General features: G+C 38.6%; 2 protein-coding genes across 11 annotated transcripts; one reads left to right on the top strand and one right to left on the bottom strand.

The window, feature by feature from the left end:
• The first annotated feature begins 518 nt into the window (after positions 1-518).
• LOC116246350 (flowering locus K homology domain) lies at positions 519-10,714 on the top strand. 3 transcript variants are annotated; one of them, XM_031618195.1, is made up of 7 exons: positions 519-771; positions 4,891-5,185; positions 6,583-6,829; positions 8,625-8,773; positions 8,973-9,239; positions 9,364-9,558; positions 10,315-10,714. In XM_031618195.1, exons 2-7 carry the CDS (start codon positions 4,901-4,903, stop codon positions 10,489-10,491), a joined length of 1,320 nt encoding a protein of 439 aa, XP_031474055.1. In that variant the 5' UTR covers positions 519-771; positions 4,891-4,900; the 3' UTR covers positions 10,492-10,714. The 3 variants fall into 3 exon arrangements, with proteins under 3 accessions (XP_031474055.1, XP_031474054.1, XP_031474053.1); XM_031618194.2 differs by having other exon boundaries at positions 523-766; positions 6,583-6,835; XM_031618193.2 differs by having other exon boundaries at positions 523-771; positions 6,583-6,835.
• Positions 10,715-11,768: 1,054 nt separating this feature from the next.
• LOC116246348 (uncharacterized) lies at positions 11,769-17,455 on the bottom strand. 8 transcript variants are annotated; one of them, XM_031618191.2, is made up of 3 exons: positions 16,968-17,455; positions 14,305-16,714; positions 11,769-11,791 (listed from the first exon to the last, which is right to left on the bottom strand). In XM_031618191.2, the coding sequence occupies exon 2, from the start codon at positions 16,450-16,452 to the stop codon at positions 14,314-14,316; it is 2,139 nt and encodes a 712-aa protein (XP_031474051.1). In that variant the 5' UTR covers positions 16,453-16,714; positions 16,968-17,455; the 3' UTR covers positions 11,769-11,791; positions 14,305-14,313. The 8 variants fall into 8 exon arrangements, with proteins under 8 accessions (XP_031474051.1, XP_031474049.1, XP_031474047.1 ...); XM_031618189.2 differs by lacking the exon at positions 11,769-11,791 and adding an exon at positions 12,747-12,862; XM_031618187.2 differs by lacking the exon at positions 11,769-11,791 and adding an exon at positions 13,060-13,490.
• Between the last annotated feature and the right edge of the window lie 2,331 nt (positions 17,456-19,786).

The raw sequence follows: 19,786 nt of genomic DNA, 5'->3' as shown, positions 1-19,786 counted from the left end.
TCAGAGTTAAGATTTCAAGTCGTAATGAGGTTAAAGTTCGACACATAGAGTTAATCCCACAGCTAGTTGAAATACTTAATTAAAACGCATGGAATCATATTGGATGCCATTTCCCTGCTCCTTGGAGAAGAGGTGCAGGGAATTTCAATATGCAAATAATTTGTGTGTGTTCAACATGGACATCATTTTAGCATCTTAACGAGAACAACCTGTCCCATCTGTTCCTTCTTCCAAACCAGTTTTTGTGTGGGGCTAAGTGAAACAAAAAAAATACCAAACAGGCTTAAACTAACAAGAATTGTGAAACTAATCTATGGTTAAGAGTTAGTTTGTACTTTTGTTTGCACACTGACTTTGTAAGATCACATATTAAATTATTTTTTAATTAAATCTTGTTTTTTTTTAATTGTATTATGTCATTTTACTGGCAAACTAAATTTAAGTTCTGATTTAAAGTTTAAAAAAGAGAGGCACGAATCCGTCAATTACAAAAAGGGAGAACTGAATACGCCCGTAAGTGCTGGACAGGGGAACCCCGGAAAAGAAGCCAACGTGTGGGTGTGGGTCTGTCTTGTGCGTGTGTTCACGCGAGGGACAGAGAGAGAGGGAGAGCGAGGCAATCGAACCGCGCTTAGCACACAACCCACAAACCCCTAGTTTCTCTCTCCTTCGCTCTCTCCCTCCCTCTGAAGAAATTGCTGGCGTCCTCGCTGTTTCCGCCATTAAAGGATCCATCGCAGGAATCTCTCTCCTCTACCTACTGAAAGTACTGTGAGTTGCCGTCTGCCTTATCCATTCTTCTGTTTCTTTTCCATTTTTTTGGTTTGGTGCAAGATTTGTACTGTAGTCGCTTTTTGGCTTTCCATTCGCGTTTTCTCCGAATTTGGCGTCTGTGGCGTTGTTCTAGGGTTTTGGTTGGTGGGAGGCGAACCAGCATATTGGCTTGAGTCTCGCGTTTAGCTTATTCGGAATGCTTTCTGTCGTGCGTTCTCCTGAGTTACGAACAATTTGGGAGATGGCTTCTCTTGCGCGTTTGTTTTTTTGGGTGAATTAGTTAGCAATAATTGATTATTAGTGTTTCTGTAACCTTTCCTATCTCTCTCTCTCTCTCTCTCTCTCTCTCTCTCTCTCTCTCTCTCTCTCTCTCTTTTTCTCTCTCTCTCTGCGTGGTATGGCGTTTCTAAATGCGAATGTTTGTGGGTACCTGTGTTATTCATCGCGTGTTCATTACTGTGGCGGTCTTGTTTTTTCCAGGGGTGTTTTTTTGTTTTTCAGTCTTGACTCCACAGTCCTCCTTTTTTTGGCTTGGCGGTGTTGGACTGCTCGCAGCCATCTGGTTTCGTTTGGTGAATGAGTTTCATTGGATATGTAGTTGTTGGTAGCCGCTGTTTTAGAAGGGTAATTTTCAGTTGGAAACAAGAGGGACATTGAACCAGAAGATTGAGGTTCAGGGCAATGCTCACTGTTGCTTTGTCATTACTTTTAAGAGATGGCTGTGTAACGCATGTAACAATGCAGCCCATTCATTTTGCAACCTATCGAGATAGCTTGGGGATATTTGCCTTTGCCTCCATAGGTCTTGTAGCTGATCAATGTTGTTTGCTTGTAGTTTTTTCGTTGTTGGCACCTATGAGAAGATAATTACACGTGCTTGCCTTTGTTTATCCTTGACCTTTCTTTTGTATGTTGTGTTTTGGTGTAGTGGTCTGGGGTTACTATGGTGTAATTGCAATGCCGGCCTGCCAGGGGCATTGCATCTATACAATAATAATTTCAGGTTAGTGCAGCGGCACAAAATCGTGCAAACAATGGCTTCTTACGCTCCTTATGGGGTACAAGAAACATACTAATTTTCAGGTTGTTGACTTCAACTTCATGGGATAATAGACCTATTGAGCACATGAAACCACTATGGCAATATCCACTTGATCGAGGTGAAACTTGACATTTTTTCTTTTAAACATTCATATATTATGGTTTGGAATGGGTCTGACCCAGATCCTATCGAAGCCGTACCATTGGCCCTGCCGTACCTGCTTCCACATACCGGAGCAGGTATGTGGGGCAGTCACACATACCCATGTTATTTAGACTTAATAATAATATATCTTTTAGGGCAGAGGATGATTCATGTCTACTAGAGCTTGCCACAGCAACACCAGTTTTAAGCCCACCAGTATCAGAAAGATTTGTTGTTATTGGTTTTATTGAATGCTGATGATATAGTTTATTTTGTCATTTAACAAATTGATTTGATGATACTTCTCTTTTGGTAACGCTGAATGTGAATTCTGTAATTGAGGTAGAGAGGTGTTAATGTGTCATATGCATGAAGGATAGCAATAGGAACTTAAAAGAAGGTGCCAATCTAGCACATGTAAGAAAAGTAATAGAAAGAAGAATCTAAAATGCAGATAAATGACTGGCCACGATCACAGATAGAAACACCAAATTTGTAGCTAATGAGATAGAAAACTGGTCCAGAAATTGAGAAAGGGAAAACTCTGGAAATGATTGGACTGTCACCTTTGAGAGGCTTAGGCGGCATAAGGAGATGTGCTTAAGATGGCTATTAAACTGATAAGAAATGGTCTTAAAAAAAAAGTGAACACAATGTTTTTTGCTGATTTGCATTGTGTGAACCTTTTTGGCAAAATATAGCCTTGTTTATTGTACTCTAATCATAAAGCAAGAGTATTCTAAATAAATAACCATTAACCATTTATGCCTTTAATAAAATATTGTTTTCAGTATCTTGTGGGTAAATGTATTTCAGTGCTGTGGAGGTTAAAATTTATATTATAACCATATATCTCCATAAGCATGAAAGGAGGCATGCTTTTGTGTTTCTTAGGTGATTTTGAAAGGTTTTGAAAGTTTCTAGCAACTGTGATGAGGAGCTACTAACATTGTCATGTGAGTTGTTCTCTTTTTTTTTTTGAAATGTTTTTAAAGCTAAATCAGTCACCTTTTGTTATAAATCTTTCTTACCCTAAAGAGAATTCACTTAATTCAGTTTAAAAGGCAAAAGAAAGAGTTCCTGTACTACCATTTGTGGCCTATAACCTTCAACAAAGATTTGACTTCGGCAAGAACATTCTTTATGCTCCATGTGGCCAAACCATGATGGCTACTGCTAGTTAGTTTTGAGCAAGACCTGAATGCATTATCAACTGTGTATGTGTGGCCTGTGTACCGACATAACAAACATAATTGTGATGGCAAGTACCTCCTTAAATCTTGAAAGAGACAACATACTTTGCTCAAGCTAAGTCTTGCACTTTTGAGAAGCTTTAAAATATTGTTTGACAGCTGAAATATGCAACTTTACTCTAGTGGGTAGGAAATTAGGCTGATAACATTGTTCTGGATAGAATGTCTGACATGCCAGAACTCAGAAAAGAGAAGCTCTAAGTTAGGATGCCTTTTATGAGCTGTCACATAGGTGCACATGCAATTGTGGGCATAGGTGTGGGTGAGGAAGACAAAGAGCGAGAGAGGAAAACAGAAATCCTGATTAGACAGCAGGAAAAGGGGAAAAGCCTAGGCTGTTGGGTGCATAGCTGAGCCAGCCCAAGGTGTTCTTCTGTTCCAGATTGTGTAGGACATGTAACGCTAAATGACCAGACAAGCCTAGGAAGCCTACCAGGCATAGGTATGCTTTTGATACCATAGAATACGACTTATAATAATGTATATTTCAGGGAAGAGGATGATTCTTTAAACACTTGTTTGTCTAGCGAACAATAGCAGAAAAAATTGTTTGTCATTGGCTTTATAAAATGCTGATTATATGGTTTGTTTTGTCATTTAACAAATGATGTGATGATCAATGTTGTCACTGGCATATCGTATCATGTATCGGTCGGGCTGACCTATAACGTATCATAAATGTACCGTAACGTATCGTAAAATTGAATTTTTAATTAAAAAACACTAAAAATAGTAAAGAATAAGGAAAATATCCAAAAAAGCAGAAAAATCAAGAGCAATATATTTCATATAAAAAAAGCGCATAACAAATTTAAAGAGCATCTATCACATACGAGTTTAGACTTTAGACCTTAGAGTGTTATAGACTCTTCAGTCTAGTAAACTACATTACAAGTTCAATAAATCGATAGTTACTTCCTCAAAACAGCAATTTTTTTGGAGAAACCAGCAAAATCTCTCCCTCTTTACAGCTTTTAGAGAAGTTTAGTTAGAGAGAGGGTCTCAGTTTAAAAGAATGATGCAAAAAGGGGCCTTGGGGTCCTGTTTCAAATTTTAACACCGTATCGTAAGATATGGGGTGATACAAATATGGGATGTATCATGTGTATTGTATGATACACCCAATATGGGCACAATACACAGACGTATCGTGTATCGAGCCTGTATCGTCTAGGTTTTCTTCACCCAGACGAGTCATATTGTATGTTACAGATAACACTGGTGATGACATTTCTCTTTCGGCAACGCTGAAATGTGAATTCTATACTTAAAGTGGCAAACACACCTTGAATCTGAGGCTTGTGCTTGCTCGGTGAATAATCTAGGAAACTGGAGACTCTGACTCCCTAAATTAGATATGTTAGATATTAATTTGCATTTCTTTCACCTTCAATTGTTCTAGCAAATTATGTGTATGATTTTTAGTATTTCATTTAATCATGAAACATGCCTTTAGATTATTTTTGTTGGTTGTACTTTGTAGTACTTCTAATTGGCACACCATGTTCCTATATTTGTTTTCTCCAACTATTGGCGGAAAATGTCAGTCCAGTTCTCATATGTGTTTTATCGATATATATCCCAAATTGCTGATTCATTATGGAACTCATAGTTCTGCTTCTAGCATTCCTGTGGATGTGAAATAGGCTGATCAGGCTTTTAATTCTTGTTCAACAGATATTATATTATGGCTGCCTCTGCCGAAACATTTTCTGATCAAGAAACGGCCGGAGTGCCTGGGAATACACATTCTAACCAAAAAAGGGCCCGTGATGATGAGGTAGGTGCTGGAGGTGGTAGTGATAAAAGGTGGCCTGGATGGCCGGGGGAGAGTGTCTTCCGTCTGCTGGTTCCTGCACAGAAAGTTGGTGGTATTATTGGTAGAAAAGGAGAGTTCATCAAAAAGATGTGTGAGGAGAGCAGGGCACGCATTAAGATTCTTGATGGTGTTCCAGGTGCACCGGAAAGAGCTGTGAGTTCGTGTTGCTCCTATTTTGTTAGAGTTGATAAAGGCTATTTTAGTGCAAACGTACTGTGGTAGATGCATATATTAAGTGTAGGCACCAGCAAGTAGCTTCTCATATTCTTGGTGTTTTTTGGATGCCACTTTGTAAAGATATAAGGTGCTTGATTATGAAGCAGTTATCTTTCCTTTCTATCGTGGCATGTCTCCTGCTTTTACTTATGGCATATTTTATTTTCTTTCTTCATGGCTTTCTACTTTTCCTTTTCTTGCTTCCTTTGGTTCATCAGCTATGTAGGTGCAGGTGCTGATACACTACACATGCACGAATACATCAATGAGTACCATGTGGGTTACAGTGGGTAAGGCAGGGGTACAACACATGCACGAACACGTCAATGAGTACCATGTGGGTTACAGTGGGTAAGGCAGGGGTACATATCATTAATATCGAGCTGTTGAAAATACCTATGTTATGGTCTTCATCATATTATTTTTCAGCGGTGGTAATCTGGACGTGTATTACCTTTGGCTTATTAACACTTTAAGGCGTTGTCTACATTATCATCATAATAATATTTTTTTGGTTTCAAGCGTCTCATGTTTCGGTGATTTTGTCTGAAACTAGGTTTTTAAGAAGGTCTCTTTTGGCCTTTGTCTGTGCTGCAATCTCTCTCTCTTCCCATGCCTCCTTCACCCCTTCCCTCCACCACCTCCTCCTCCTCCTCCTCTGTGCTTGATCTTCTCAAATTCACTGGGGCATCAAGCAGTTGACATTCTTTGGAATATGTCCATTTCCTGTTTTAAGCAAATTACTGTCATTAGCTGTGCTGGAGGACAGAAAGAATGAATCACTTCTCAACTTTGCTTTTTGTAAGTTGTAAAGCAATCCTGCTGGTGCTAGTTGACATGATGAGATTGTTGTTAATCAGATTTAAATTTATGGGATTATAAAACACATACACTCCTATATGTCTGTACTTTAATTCCATTGTTTTGTTGAATGTCAACAGTCTTGTCAGTTATCACATGAATTGCCACCGTCAAGGTATATTGACGACTTACAAAATGTAAACCAACTTGATTTATTTAATACAGAAAATTTTAGTTACTTTATATTCCTTTTACAGTGTTAATTATGTTTCTACTTTTTAAACTCAGTTGTCTGAAGAAATGCAGATAAAATGTGTCCCTTCTTCTCTAAATAAGTTTAGTTGCCTGAGGAATCCAAATGTACTCTTCAATTCATATTTTGAAAAACTTCTAATATCCTGAGTTTCTCCCCAGTTTCTTTTCTGCTTTTGCCTGGTTTGCCCAAAAAAAGGAGTTTTTTTAATTTTTAACATCCGTTTAGATTTGCACATAGTCTAACTTATCTTTCTGCATGTTGTTTGTACATCTTTAAGGTTATTATTTCAGCAAAGGAGGAGCAGGATGCTTCAATTTCTCCAGCAATGGATGGCCTTCTGAGAGTTCACAAACGTATTATTGATGGTTTAGATGGTGAATCTGGCCATGCCCCACCAAGTGGAGGTGGAATGATTTCAACACGACTTCTGGTTGCTGCTACCCAGGCTGGAAGCCTGATTGGGAAACAGGGAGCTACAATAAAGTCCATTCAAGAGGCATCAAACTGCACCGTCCGTGTTCTTGGTACAGGTGTTTTTTAAAAGTGTCGTGTTATGTTGTTTTACTCTTTCCTTTATGATGCAACCATTGCCTGTTGATATTTATTTATATTTTTTTCACACAATCCCCTTATAGTAATTCACTTTATGTTGTATTGTAACAGTTTTATCTGATGGCCCTTTTGACCCTATCAGATATTAACTGGTATAATGTTAGTTTTTCGTGGAATGCTGCCCATTGCCTGTTTGTATTTATTTATCATTTTTTCCCACACAATCATCTTACGGTAATTCATTTTATTTTATGACAGCTTTTTTGATGGGTTTTTGGCTCTATTAGATATTAACTTGTATGATTTTGGTTTCGTGGACTGCTGTAGTGGAAAGCTTTTCTCTTGTGTTGCTTAGTCTGTTAAGGTGCCAATGCTTGAATTCTAGTCTTAATAGTTAATATTACTAAATTTCCTGCTTCACTGCTAGAAATTTATGAATCTCTTGCTGGTTGTCTGCATATGGATTCTTAATAAGCTACATATGACTACTTTCAAAACATAGCATAGTTAATCATTTTAGTAGTATTTCATGTTTCCTACCAGATTCATGTTGTCATCAACAATGCTTATGTGGTGATACAATACTCAGAAATATAAAGAAGCAAATGGCATGTTTTGAACACTACATTGTGCACATCACATAACCTGTTGTGATGGAATTCTGTATGCATTTACCCGATGTTTTGAACCCAGTGACTGAGACTCTACTTCTACTATCAACGCGTGACTTGGGCCAGGTTTCATTGACTAGGAAAGAAAATCAATATATAACTTGTCATTTAGACCTGAAAGATTGTAGAATAATCTGATGACTTCTATAATTTAGAAATTTGTTCAATTTTAATGTAAAGTAAAGCTGTAATTGAGCTATATTTACTCATTTAATAACAAGAAACCTGGTGGTGGTTTTGAGTTGCCTTTTAATTTTTCAGTGCATCTTTTGGGGTGCTGATATCTGATTCTTCCTTTTATCCTTTAGCTAACAAAAGTGCACTCTTGGTCTCTTCATTCATTTTCAAAAGGGTATAACTGTCCATATTATGATGTTGCTGCAGTGTGATGTTTAATGCTAACCACTAAGATTAATATTTATGACAATGTTGTTTAAAATTGACCCGAAATGGCCGATTCAAATCAACTTTGGCAAATTGTATTGATTCACTGGTTGATCCAATAGAACCACATGGTGTAGAGTCTGTAGACTATTCATTTAATTATTTTTAAAGATTTTAAAGGTCCTTTGAAATTACTTTTCATATTTCCCTACATACTTATATATATCTTAGTAATGTTTGTTCTGATTCATAACTGATTCAGCTAAATTGCTGAGTCAGCCAATTCATTGAACCGGCATCCTGGCTGATCCGATGTCAATTTGTGATTTTTATAAAACTGGTTTGTGATGAAGGATGCTAACTACTAAGATTAGCAAGATCTCTCCTCAGTTTTCTTAGTTTATGAAGAACAAAGTCAGGAAAACCTTTGGCCAATAAGGCTATAACCAATGATAAAAAATTTGAAGTTGTATAGTATGTGTAATTTGGTCTCCTCAAAACAAATTTGCAGCTGTTGCAGAAGCATCATGGTTCAGACTAGGTTGACTTTTTTTTGGGGAACAAGGAACAACTATTGTGTCAAGGGTTCCTCTTACTTTCAGAAAAGATGGTGTTCTACTAGGCGTATTTATGATCTAATTCTAAACATTTGACTTCTATAGCAGCTTCAATCTTTTTTTTTTTTTATGTTCTGTTTCCCTTTTATCTGTAGAGGACCTGCCAGTTTGTGCTTTAGCAGATGATAGAGTTGTTGAGATACAAGGGGAGCCCACAGGCGTGCATAAAGCAGTTGAATTGATTGCCTCGCAATTGAGGAAGTTCCTGGTCGATAAGAGCGTGCTTCCACTATTTGAAACAAATGCAAGTATTCCAATGCTGTTTTGCATGAAGCATGACACTGGACAATGGGATAAGCAATCTGAACTGAAGTTTCATTTCTTTTTTCTTTTCTGATGTGTCTAGATGGCCTGATGCATCATTTTCTTTGAACATGTTTTATATTCTTAGGTTTAGAAAGCAATTAATTGTGTTTGGCATTCTCTTGTGGCACTTTTGACAGATGTCCATGAATCCACATTTGGAACCAAACATGCCACCTCAACCATGGGGCCACCATCAAGGTGGTCTATTTCCAGGTGCTGGCGGTTCTGGATTTGGGAACAGTTCACAGTATATGCCTCCTCAACGTCAGCTAGACAGCTACTATCCACCATCTGATCTTCCTAGTGTTGATAAACACTCTCACCAAGCTTTGTCTGCTTATGGAAGAGATGCACCAATGGGTCATCAATTGCCGAATGCACAGCCACAACCAGTAATTACCCAGGTAGTTATGTGTTTGCTGACTTTTATCACTTTTGTTTTGTAACTAAAATTAGAGAAATGGTGGATTACGTTCAATTGAAATATCACTTTTTATAAGTTTGACAGTCGGATGTGATCTTTTGTAGGTTACTCAGCATATGCAAATTCCATTGTCATATGCTGATGCTGTGATTGGAGCTGGTGGCTCGAGTATTAGCTATATACGGCGTGCTAGTGGAGCCACTATCACTATCCAAGAAACTAGGGGTGTTCCAGGAGAGATGACTGTTGAAATTAATGGGTCTGCAAGTCAAGTACAAACTGCTCAGCAGTTGATACAGGTATGAGTCTGATCTTTTAAGTTTATTTTATTTCCCAAGTTATTATTATTTTATTTTATGCTTTATCAATGAATTACCTTTTTTTGCTTCTCTCCAGTTGAAAATTTTGAATGTAAGCAAAAACTCACCATTGAGTTAGTTCCATTAGGGAACACAGTAAAGTTGTGCCTCCTTGGGTTGTCTTCGAGCAATTTTCTTCCATGATTGATCATTGAGAATGGCAACTCAATGCTTTTTTGTTTTCGACAAAAAAAAGATTGTTTAGTCCAGAATAATGGTTTCCCCTGATAATACAATAGATTTTTTTTCTAACATAGAACAAAGGAAAAATGGTGGCCTCACCATACAAGGTATGTAGGATTCAGTCGGTTACAATTAAAAACTTTGAAGTGCAATCTCTTGGAGTTCAAAGTTGAAATGCGACTTGTATGCACATGCATAATACATGGCCCAGTTAAAACTCGTCTCGTTTCAACATTCTAAGCTATATGTGGAACAGTTTCTTTATGCTGTTCATCAAATATAACCTGATTGTGAGTCATTAGCCATGGCTGTGAAAAGAAGGTCAACCTGTTCTAGTTTTTCTATTTAAAAACTAAAGATCTGTCAACTGCTACCTAGAGAAGCTTACACCAGGTATATTTGTGTCTTACCTTGAAAATGGTTCCTTGCCATAGAAGTTGGATTCAACCGCTTACAGAATTATCTTGTTATGGTGATTTTTGCTTTCCTGATGAGAATACACTGGTTTTGCAGAATTTCATGGCTGAAGCTGCAGGACCAACACAAAATCAGCTCAACTCTGTTGATTCTGCGTACAATTCTTATCCTCCACAGAAGTCCATGTACTCCTCACCGCCTTCCAACCCTGGGCCTGCTAGTCTTCCTGCTGGAGGTTATGGATCAGTCTATGGTGGCAATTATGGATACTAGGCAACTTCAGCATTTAGTACGCGTGCTTTGTGATCCAGGCTTAACTCGAGGACCCTGATAGTTTTTTGCAGAGAATTGTGTTGGCGTAGGCAGAATGTTCAGATAATGTATCCGTGTCCTTTAGATTAGCAAATTGATGGAGCCTTTTGCAATTTGTGTACATTATGACATGTTCTGTAGCTCTTAATTGGAAGTTATAATTTTCAAAGCACTTGTTCATGCATTTTGCCCGGGTTCCATTATTATTAAGGCGATGGTAATGATGGTAGTGGCTAATGATTTCCATGCCAAGTCTTTTATCAGCCTAAAACTGTGGCTTTGAGATTTTCGTTTACTATCGTGATTCCTTTTTCAAGTTTCAATGGTTTCATTGCCATTTTAGTTATAAGTCTTTTAGGCAGTGGAGACTGGAGAGTGCTTGAAATTGGCCTAAAAGCTTTTCCTCATTAGTGGTTTTTCCATCTTGGCTTTTACTGGATTGCCATTGTGTAAGGTACTCGGACTACCAAGGACACGGGTTGAGTTGGATACCTTTTAGAGACAGATGGTTTGGTAATTTTCAAGTTTATGATCAAATTTCACCGCGTAATTGTGATGAACATGATTCAGTTTGCAAGAAATGACCATTTGGTTTGTGTAACATGTTCCTAAGGTTTTTTATCCAAATTGAAATTTGTTGTCTGACTGATCCTTGCAACCGTTCTTAGTTTGGAAAAGCAGGTCTGCAGACTAGATAAACAAAAGGATTGGTAATAAGGTTTCAGATTTCCCATAACAAGGCAAACCAGTGTTGTCAATATCCTATCAAAACTCCACGCCGAAACGACGACTCCTGCAATCTGCAAACAGCACAGCCCTGTGATGACTGATGAATCAATCCTTCCACCGTTTAATGAAAGCAGATGAAGGCATCTAGTGGATCAATTCTTCAATGATGTCGCCACCGTCAGTTGGTTTCATTCAATCATGCATAGTGCAGCGTCCAAAGTCTCGTAACAATTCCTATCCAATGCTTATAACAGTAGCCATCCATCAATGTCATTTAGCAGATACATGACCATATCATTTGAAGACACCATTTCCAGTAGACTAAAGCAATGGTTAGCACCGAAGGAACAAAGTGGTAGATCAGGTAACGGATTCCTTGGTTGCAATCAGGTGAATGGCACCAAATTATCACAGATAGAGCCTTTCTCTGTCAACCCATTCATTTGTAAGTGTTCTGAATGTCGCTCAAGAGCATCAACAGCTTCAAATTCTGAGTACAAATCTCAAACACTGGCTCAAATCATGGCTGCACCTGTTGATCATTGTGAAGAGATGAGAACCAACAGAAAACGGACACCTCATCTGACATACAGAAAATTAATTTGCACCCACAGTAGGAGGCTGCCCGAAAATCACGTCCAAAGTCGGCTCATCCAAAGACTTGGAAAATAATCACACACACACACACACACACTATATATATATATATATATATATAAAATGATGATACATATATGGTGATTTTATGGTCTTGTCTTGAATTCTTTTTTTGCCTTATCGTTTCCCGCCCTACAATCATTCAACCAAGTCACCAAATTGCCAACCTGCAAAAAGATTTGATGAGTATGAACCATAAGCAATTTAGAAATGCACCTACATTTGATAAGTTAAAAATGTTCGTCAAAAGAGATTATGTTGAATTTATTTATATTATCAGATTAAGTTTAGCTTATATATATATATGTATATCAGAGTTACTCAACCATCTAATCAATACTGTTCCATCCATTATGATGGATAGTTAAGAGAAGCACAAAGAGAAAAAAAGTTATCAACGTTTTTGTCATGTAATATTAGTTTATCACTTTTTTTTTTTGTTTTTCTCTCATTCATTCATATACAGTGTTAAATGGTTGGTTGATATATATATATATATACATACATGAACTCTATGGGTAGCTCAAAAACCATGAACCCTGTGCTTTGTTATAGAACTAGTACTGCTGCCCGAAGAAAGTGCTGCTCATTCATGCCGATGCTTCTGAAAAAACGTAGACTTTTGGCGATCCTTAAATCTGTTTTATGATGTAACGTGACACTTAAGCAAGTTTATGCGTCAGAAGAACATCGAGGTTTGTATCAATTTATCCATGTGTTTTGCATTAACATCATTCTTCAACACTTCGTAGACACGGCACAGGCACATACACACTCATGTGCGAGCACCGAACGCACATGCTGTTGCTCAAGGGATTTACCAGATATTTCCTTTTTTTCCGAGAAAAAGATAGTTGTGCCTCCAACATCACCATCATGCAAGAAACATCACCATCATGCAAGAGGTACCGTTCCGTACCACGAGGAGATACTCTCTGAAAAATTCCTGTCACAAGGCAAATAGGATTATCACCGGAAAATTGTACGTGAATGGTTGCCTTCTCCAACTAGAGAAATTCCAGTTCTTGGTTAGATCGAGAAAACCAGTTTAGAAAGATTCCCAGGGAAACAAGAAATTTCCAAAAGCAGAAGCAAGAAGCTGAAAAAAAGAAGAGATTCAAGACCCAATCATTTCTCGGTAGTTATTCAAATTTGACTCCATAAGTCAAGAAGGGTGATAAAGATTACGAACTAAAAGATCCACATCAGAACAGAACGCTCACACCTCACTGAATTGGCATTCAAAATTAGAAATACAGATCTGTATGGATTGCAAGGGTTACGGATGGCAGCTGGAAGTGCAGATAGTTGAGAAGTGCAGATACTGTGCTGTTTACATACATTAATCATTCACCCTGCTACCGAGGGCTGAAGTTCATCAAGAAGCACTTGAGCTTAAAACCGGTGAGATGGTTCGGGGTGACCTTGCAGCAGCCCCGGACAAAACAAACTAAACTTGAAGTTGCTTGAAGATGGTCCGCTCAAGGAAAACTAGATCAATACAGAAGACCATGTACAGCTAAAAAACTGAATTCCCAGATTAGCAAACTGGCAGCACTCGACCTCCTGAGGACCTAAGAACAGAAGACTGCATCAGCTGAACACCCCGGACATGCAACTTCAGCCCCCAAATGCATGAATCACTTGTTCATGTCCCAGAAATTTTAAGTTTTAAAACGTTATCGGACTATCCATCATCAACAGCTTCCGTTGTCACTTTAGCTTCCTTGGTCTGAAGGCCCCGAAAGCCTCAAAATATTACTACGTTATCAGGAAATACTCAATTAAAAAGAACCAAATAACAGTAGCGGTCGGATGTTGTTGAATGTGCATTCAGCAGAATATGCATAACAAACAAAGCATAAGAGTCGTATAAGATTTCCATGGCAACGAGTCAGTTCATTACAATGTTGTAGCATTGCTAGCATAACTTTCTTCAGATCTCAACAAGATGCAGGAAAAATGCATACTTGGTGTCTTTCAGATTAGCTTTGAATTTTACATGTAAACTTCTTCAAAGGCAAGGTATATCAAACTAATTAACTAGGTAATTTGTACAATCATAAAAAGCATCATAGGTATTTATGTTTTTTCTTTTTTAACCAAAAAGAAAACCAGGAAACAGCTGATAGTCTCTAGAAGCATGCCATGTGATGTCACATTAAAAAATGGGCATTATCTGAAGAGAGAACTAAGACATGTGATGCATAGCCGAACAGTCTAGAAGGCCTAGAGTAGCCTACATGATAATAAAACAATATACTTGAGAATGAAAATGAACAAGAGACCTCAATTTCCAATAAAAGGCAGTAGGTCTGATTACAGAGAACATTCCTAAACTTTTCACAAGAAGATATGGGTACCTCAAATAATCTAGCCACTACTCACAATGAAGACTTATATAGGTGTCGTGCATGTTGTCCTAAAATGCCCTGTCTGATTGCAGCGGCTACAGTGGACAACTCGCTTTACACGATCACGATCCTCTGCACGTACTCTTTTCTTCCTTGGGCGTCCTGGTGGCCGGAGAGACTTGGGTGGGGCTATTACAATATCAACTTTATCGCCACCATTTTGTGCATTCTCAGACAATTCCTTCCACAATGTTTTATCAGGAACAGGGTGAATTGTCTGAGAGTAGGTCTTGCGATAATTTGTGACAGTGAAACAACTCTCAGTAAATCGATTAACATTCTGTCTACAAGAGATGAGTGCTGCAACAGCATGTGAACATGGCAAGCCATACAACTGCCAGCCACGGCAAAGGCAGCAACGGTTTCGGATATCTACAATATTGGTTCCTTCATGAGATATAACTTCAAATTCTGCCTCGTTTGCACGCAGAACTTGATAATTGCGAGCCTGGTCAATTGCATCAGCTACACGCCTTTCGGCGGATGGTACAAGGATAGAATTCCATTGCATACTAGTTTCTCTCCTTTCATTGAACCATGTCATTAACTGTCTTCGGATGGATTCCATCATCTGAACAATTGGTAATCCAGATGCCTCAAGCATCCATGTATTTAACGACTCCACAATGTTTGCTGTTAGGTGTCCAAACCTTGTGCCCTCAAAATAAGCAGTAGCCCAAAGACGAGGTGGAACACGTCGGATCCAATAGGCTGCATCTTGTGATATTTCTTCTATTTCTAATATTTTGGCCTCAAACTCAATAACAGTGAGGGCATAGGCAGCCTCCCACAGAAGGTTCACCAGCATGGGATTGTTGAACTCTTTGCGGAAGCTTTCGCTGAGGTGTCGCATGCAGAACCCATGAAATGCAGTGGGAAAGTTTGCTTCAACACCATCTACAATGCCTTTCTGCCGATCAGACAAGATGGTTAGCCTAGGCATGTTTTCAGTATTCATTTCAAGCAGATTATGGAGTTCAGACAAAAACCACATCCAGCTCTCTTCATTTTCCTCATCAACAACTCCAAATGCCAGTGGAAACAATGCACCATCACCATCAAATCCTGTAGCAAAGAGCAAGGTCCCTAGATATTTGCTCTTTAACACTGTCCGGTCGAGCCCAAGGAGTGGACGGCAAGCATTTACGAAACCATAGATGGAAGCATAAAATGAGATAAATAAGCGCTGAAAGCAATTGTCAGGACCTATACCATACACTGAAGCAATACTACCAGGATTAGTCCGCTTGATTTGCTCACAATACTGTGGTAGAAGACGATAGCCTTCCTCAAATGAACCACGAACAGCAGCCATTATACGTTCCTTTCCACGCCATGCTTGTTTATATGTTAGGGTGATCCCATGAAGTCTATGTATGTCTTCAAGTATGTCTTTTGGTTTATAAGACGGATTTTCTCGAAGACGATCTTCCATGGAGCTGGCAACCCAACCAACTGAAGCTTGCTGGTGCCCCAAGTGTGTGATGCCCTCACAAGTATGTTGGGCATGAATAGTCCTTATTGTAAAAGTAGGAACGCCAGGAAGCTTTGCAGCATGAATTCGCCATGGGCAACCTTCACTGGCACATTTAGCTGTGAATCTTGTCTTGTCTGACTTCACGGTCTGAATCTCAAAATGCAAGGCTATAGCAGCGTCTCTCAAGGCTCTTCGGCAGCTCTTCACATCAGGAAATTCCTGCCCGACTGTGAGCTCATGACTTGGGTCTGCAACGAGAGCTCGGGACTGACGAATAGGTGTAACAAGGGCCTGACTAGTTACAACTGACGGCGGCTGCTCCGACGAGATGACCAGCTCCTGGCCACTACTGACACCTAAGTCTGGATTGTGGTCCATAGCCAATTCGTGATTTTCCGCAATAGTGAGTTCATGGCCATGAAGGCCATGGTTGTCCGAGAGATCCAGTTCATGTGGATGTGGCGCGAGGGCGAGGCCATGGCTCTGGCCAAGCGCCAGTTCGTGCTCGTGGCTGTGCCCAAGGCCTAAGCTATGATCATGGCTCCGGCGCAGAGCCAAATCATGAGCTTGGCTAAGGCCTAGAGTGTGGGCCTGCCGCAGATCCAAGCTGTGGGCCTGCCCAAGAGCCAATTCATGGTTTGCCATTCAGAAAGCTAGGATTTTTCGATAGCGAACACCCTTTCTCTTGCAGCGACAAAAAAGAACCCACAAATTCCGAATTTCCTTCAAAAACTACTCAAACTAATGAACTTCATAAGACAAGTCGCCGGCACCATCCAGAAAAGCTAGTCCCTCGATCAAGAAGCTGTCCTTCATCAGGGTATTCAAGCTTCCGTTTCCTAACCGCAGAGTCCAAACGAACCGAGTAACACCATCGAATTTCCCACATACACACTGATCTCGAGCACTAAACAATCACCAAAGCCAAAAAAAGGAGAGTCAAAGAAACCCCAAAAGCAAAAACAAAGCCAAAACAAGCAACGAAACCAGCTGACTAACAAACACCAGTACCAGAACCAACCCCAGAAAACGAAAAACGGCAACAACCCGACAACCACAAGAACTCCCAAATTCACATTCCAGCAAAACCACAGCAGTTCAACGGAAATCAGAACCACAAAAAAGAGGGGAAAATGGACCAAAAGATGTACAGTCAGTACCTCGCAAGAAGACGTCCGAACTGATCCCAGAACCGGGAAGAACCCTTCAATTTCCACCACCAACGAACCCCCTAACTCACCTCCAAACCCCACCAAATATTCAAACTCTTCCCTCAAAAGCGCCAGAATCAGAAGCGAACCCAACAGAGCCTCGAACCGGTTCCTGCAAAACCCTAAACTCAAGGAACAAGAGGCAGGACAGGAGGTCTTCCGCCTCGAGGGATACCCGCAAGGAAGAGCGAGGTGGGGAGGGGAAATGGCGGGGAAGATTTGCAGAGGGAGGATGGAGGGAAGGGGAGAGGATGGCAGGATCTCAAATCCTTGGGTAATTTCTGGCTAATTTGGGGGCTTTTCCCCTTCTCCTCCCTTCAGAGGACGTGCCGGGAAAGGGAGAAAGGAAGAAAGGGCATGGGATGGAAGACGAGAATTGCAGGGGCAGCCGAGGCTTTTTCCCTTTCACACCCCCAAATCGAAGAGAGAGAAAGAAGAAAGGGGCATTACGGCCCCTAAAAAGAACCTTCGGGACTTCCGGTGAGTTAAATTACTCGTCACACGGACACGATGAATATGACAAGAATTAGGTTTATTTTCCAAAAGAGGTTTGTATTCAATTCTCTTTCGCCTTCAACCTCTCACTTAAAATTATAAATTTCAATCCGATTCTGTTCACAAATGAATTAGGGTGAGTGGTTTTTTTTTTTTTCTGTCCCTAAAAATTTATTATGATTCAAAAGAAAACAATGTGAACTCTAAGATTTAAATAAAGTAAACCGAGTATCTTATATCCTTTTTAATTTTTTCCTAAGTTTGTGGAGGCTAATATTTGTGGGTATCTTTTACCTTTTTATCTTTGTATAAGATTATATGAAAAATTTCTCCAACTCTAGCGACTTGAACTAAGTTTCTTCTCACACAATTTGCTTGTTATGCTTTTTTGATGTTTTTTAAAGTTTTCTTTTTCTTTGTAACTTTCTGTTATCTATTCCGGATCAAATCACCTGAAGGACAGTTTGGGGAGTTAACTGAGTAGGCGGCCAGAACAATTTGATTTAATAACACCGGCTTAGACATTTAAAATTTCATATAAAGTTCATAGATTCTAAAGTGTATAATAGTTAAGGGATTTATATAAGATTTTTTAGTCGACATAGTCTATAAATACAGATTATTCAGATTCAGATAATTTAAAAACATTATCAGATTTGCGAAGGTCAAAGAAAATCCAAAATCCCAAAATCATATACTAACCGTTGAATAACTTGAACCTTTTGCCCATAAAATATTCAACTATAAAATGGAGTCTCCAACCTAATCTGCTCTTCACATTTTAAAGAAAAGGCCTACTCATGGCGCTTAATTGTAAAATGCAAACGATGGGGTTTTTCTATGCAAATATTCGAAAAAAAAAAAGAGTTTGAAAATTTTTAGCAAGTTATTCACTCCTTTTTGAAAAATGGTTTTCATAGAAAATGACTTTATAAAAACTCTTTTTTATTACCATCCAGACGCTCATGATACATTGGTTTGCAAGTAAAATCGTCTCTTTAACCTGCAAAAATTATTTTTGGGTGTCATCCAATTTTCTTGCTTTAGCATTTATAGCATCTCTCATGCCTTCTATTTGTAACAACTTTCTTTAACTCAAAAATAGGTATAGGTACTCAACTCTATACAGCTTTTATCAAATTTTATCAAGAGAAATAGAATTTTTTGCTTGTTTAGAAGTAAACGTGGGCATCAGATCAAATGCTTGACCTTTTCTTCCTAGTGCCCAGGCCACAAAAATGGCTTTGTGCAGCCCAATTCCATCTGATAATATATATATATATATATATATATTATATTCATATGTATTTTTTATTATGAATATTATGTTTATATATTAAATTTGTATATTTTATATGTAATGAGTGATTAATGTGGGGCTGGTTTTTATTATGTTTTACCAGGGTTCCAAATCCAACTGCTAAAGTAAAGGGTGCAAATGACCAAAATGCTCATGCTCCTTGTAAAGGAAAATTATTATTTTGGTCTTATAATAAAACATGGGAACATGCATTCTAATGTTAATGGCATAACATTGAAAAGTGAAATTATCTAATCTTTCTTTTGGGAAATTCTCTATGTGGGCACCCATTTTGCTCGTAATTTCAGAGAAGTGTTGCAACTTTTATTATTTTCCTGATGCAGGGTTCGCGTCCCCTTATCCGATTCCTGCCTTAAGTTTCAGTCAGGCCCTTATTTTCAGTTTTCAAGAAGCGCATGGCAAGATCAGGAGAACTAGAAATGGTGTCCCTCTTACTGGAATTATCGAAAGTTATAAAAGTGGGCTTCTAACTGGAAATAAAGAAACGTATACTAAGTTTGCTGCTGAACTGCTAGAAATGCATTAATCTGCTTTTCCGCCTGCAGAGAGATTACCTATAATTCCATAGCCACAAATATGGTGATATTTTTAAAAGATATTGTGATATTAACCAGAAAAAAAAAAAGATAAAAACGGAAAAATATCACGATATATTGAAAAAGGTTAAAAATGAATTTATCACGATTTTCTCTGATTTTTTCATTTATTTTTTATTTCGTTTTCTGTTTTTATTTTTTTCAACCTTTGTTTCATTGGTTTATTTCCTCTTGTTTTAGGTATTTAACATGGCCTTCTAAACGCAATACGATACCTATTAGTTTTTCATTTCTTATATTTTTACCTAACATTTTGACTTTTTATGTTTTTAAAAAGCTCTGAGATTTTTCCAAGATTTTCCCAAAAAGAACAACTTTGCCGATAAATACTCGGACCCTAGAATGATATTTGTGGC

This window comes from Nymphaea colorata, chromosome 1, assembly GCF_008831285.2.
Source record: "Nymphaea colorata isolate Beijing-Zhang1983 chromosome 1, ASM883128v2, whole genome shotgun sequence".
Lineage (NCBI taxonomy): Eukaryota > Viridiplantae > Streptophyta > Magnoliopsida > Nymphaeales > Nymphaeaceae > Nymphaea > Nymphaea colorata.
This window is presented reverse-complemented; position numbering and strand designations above follow the sequence as displayed.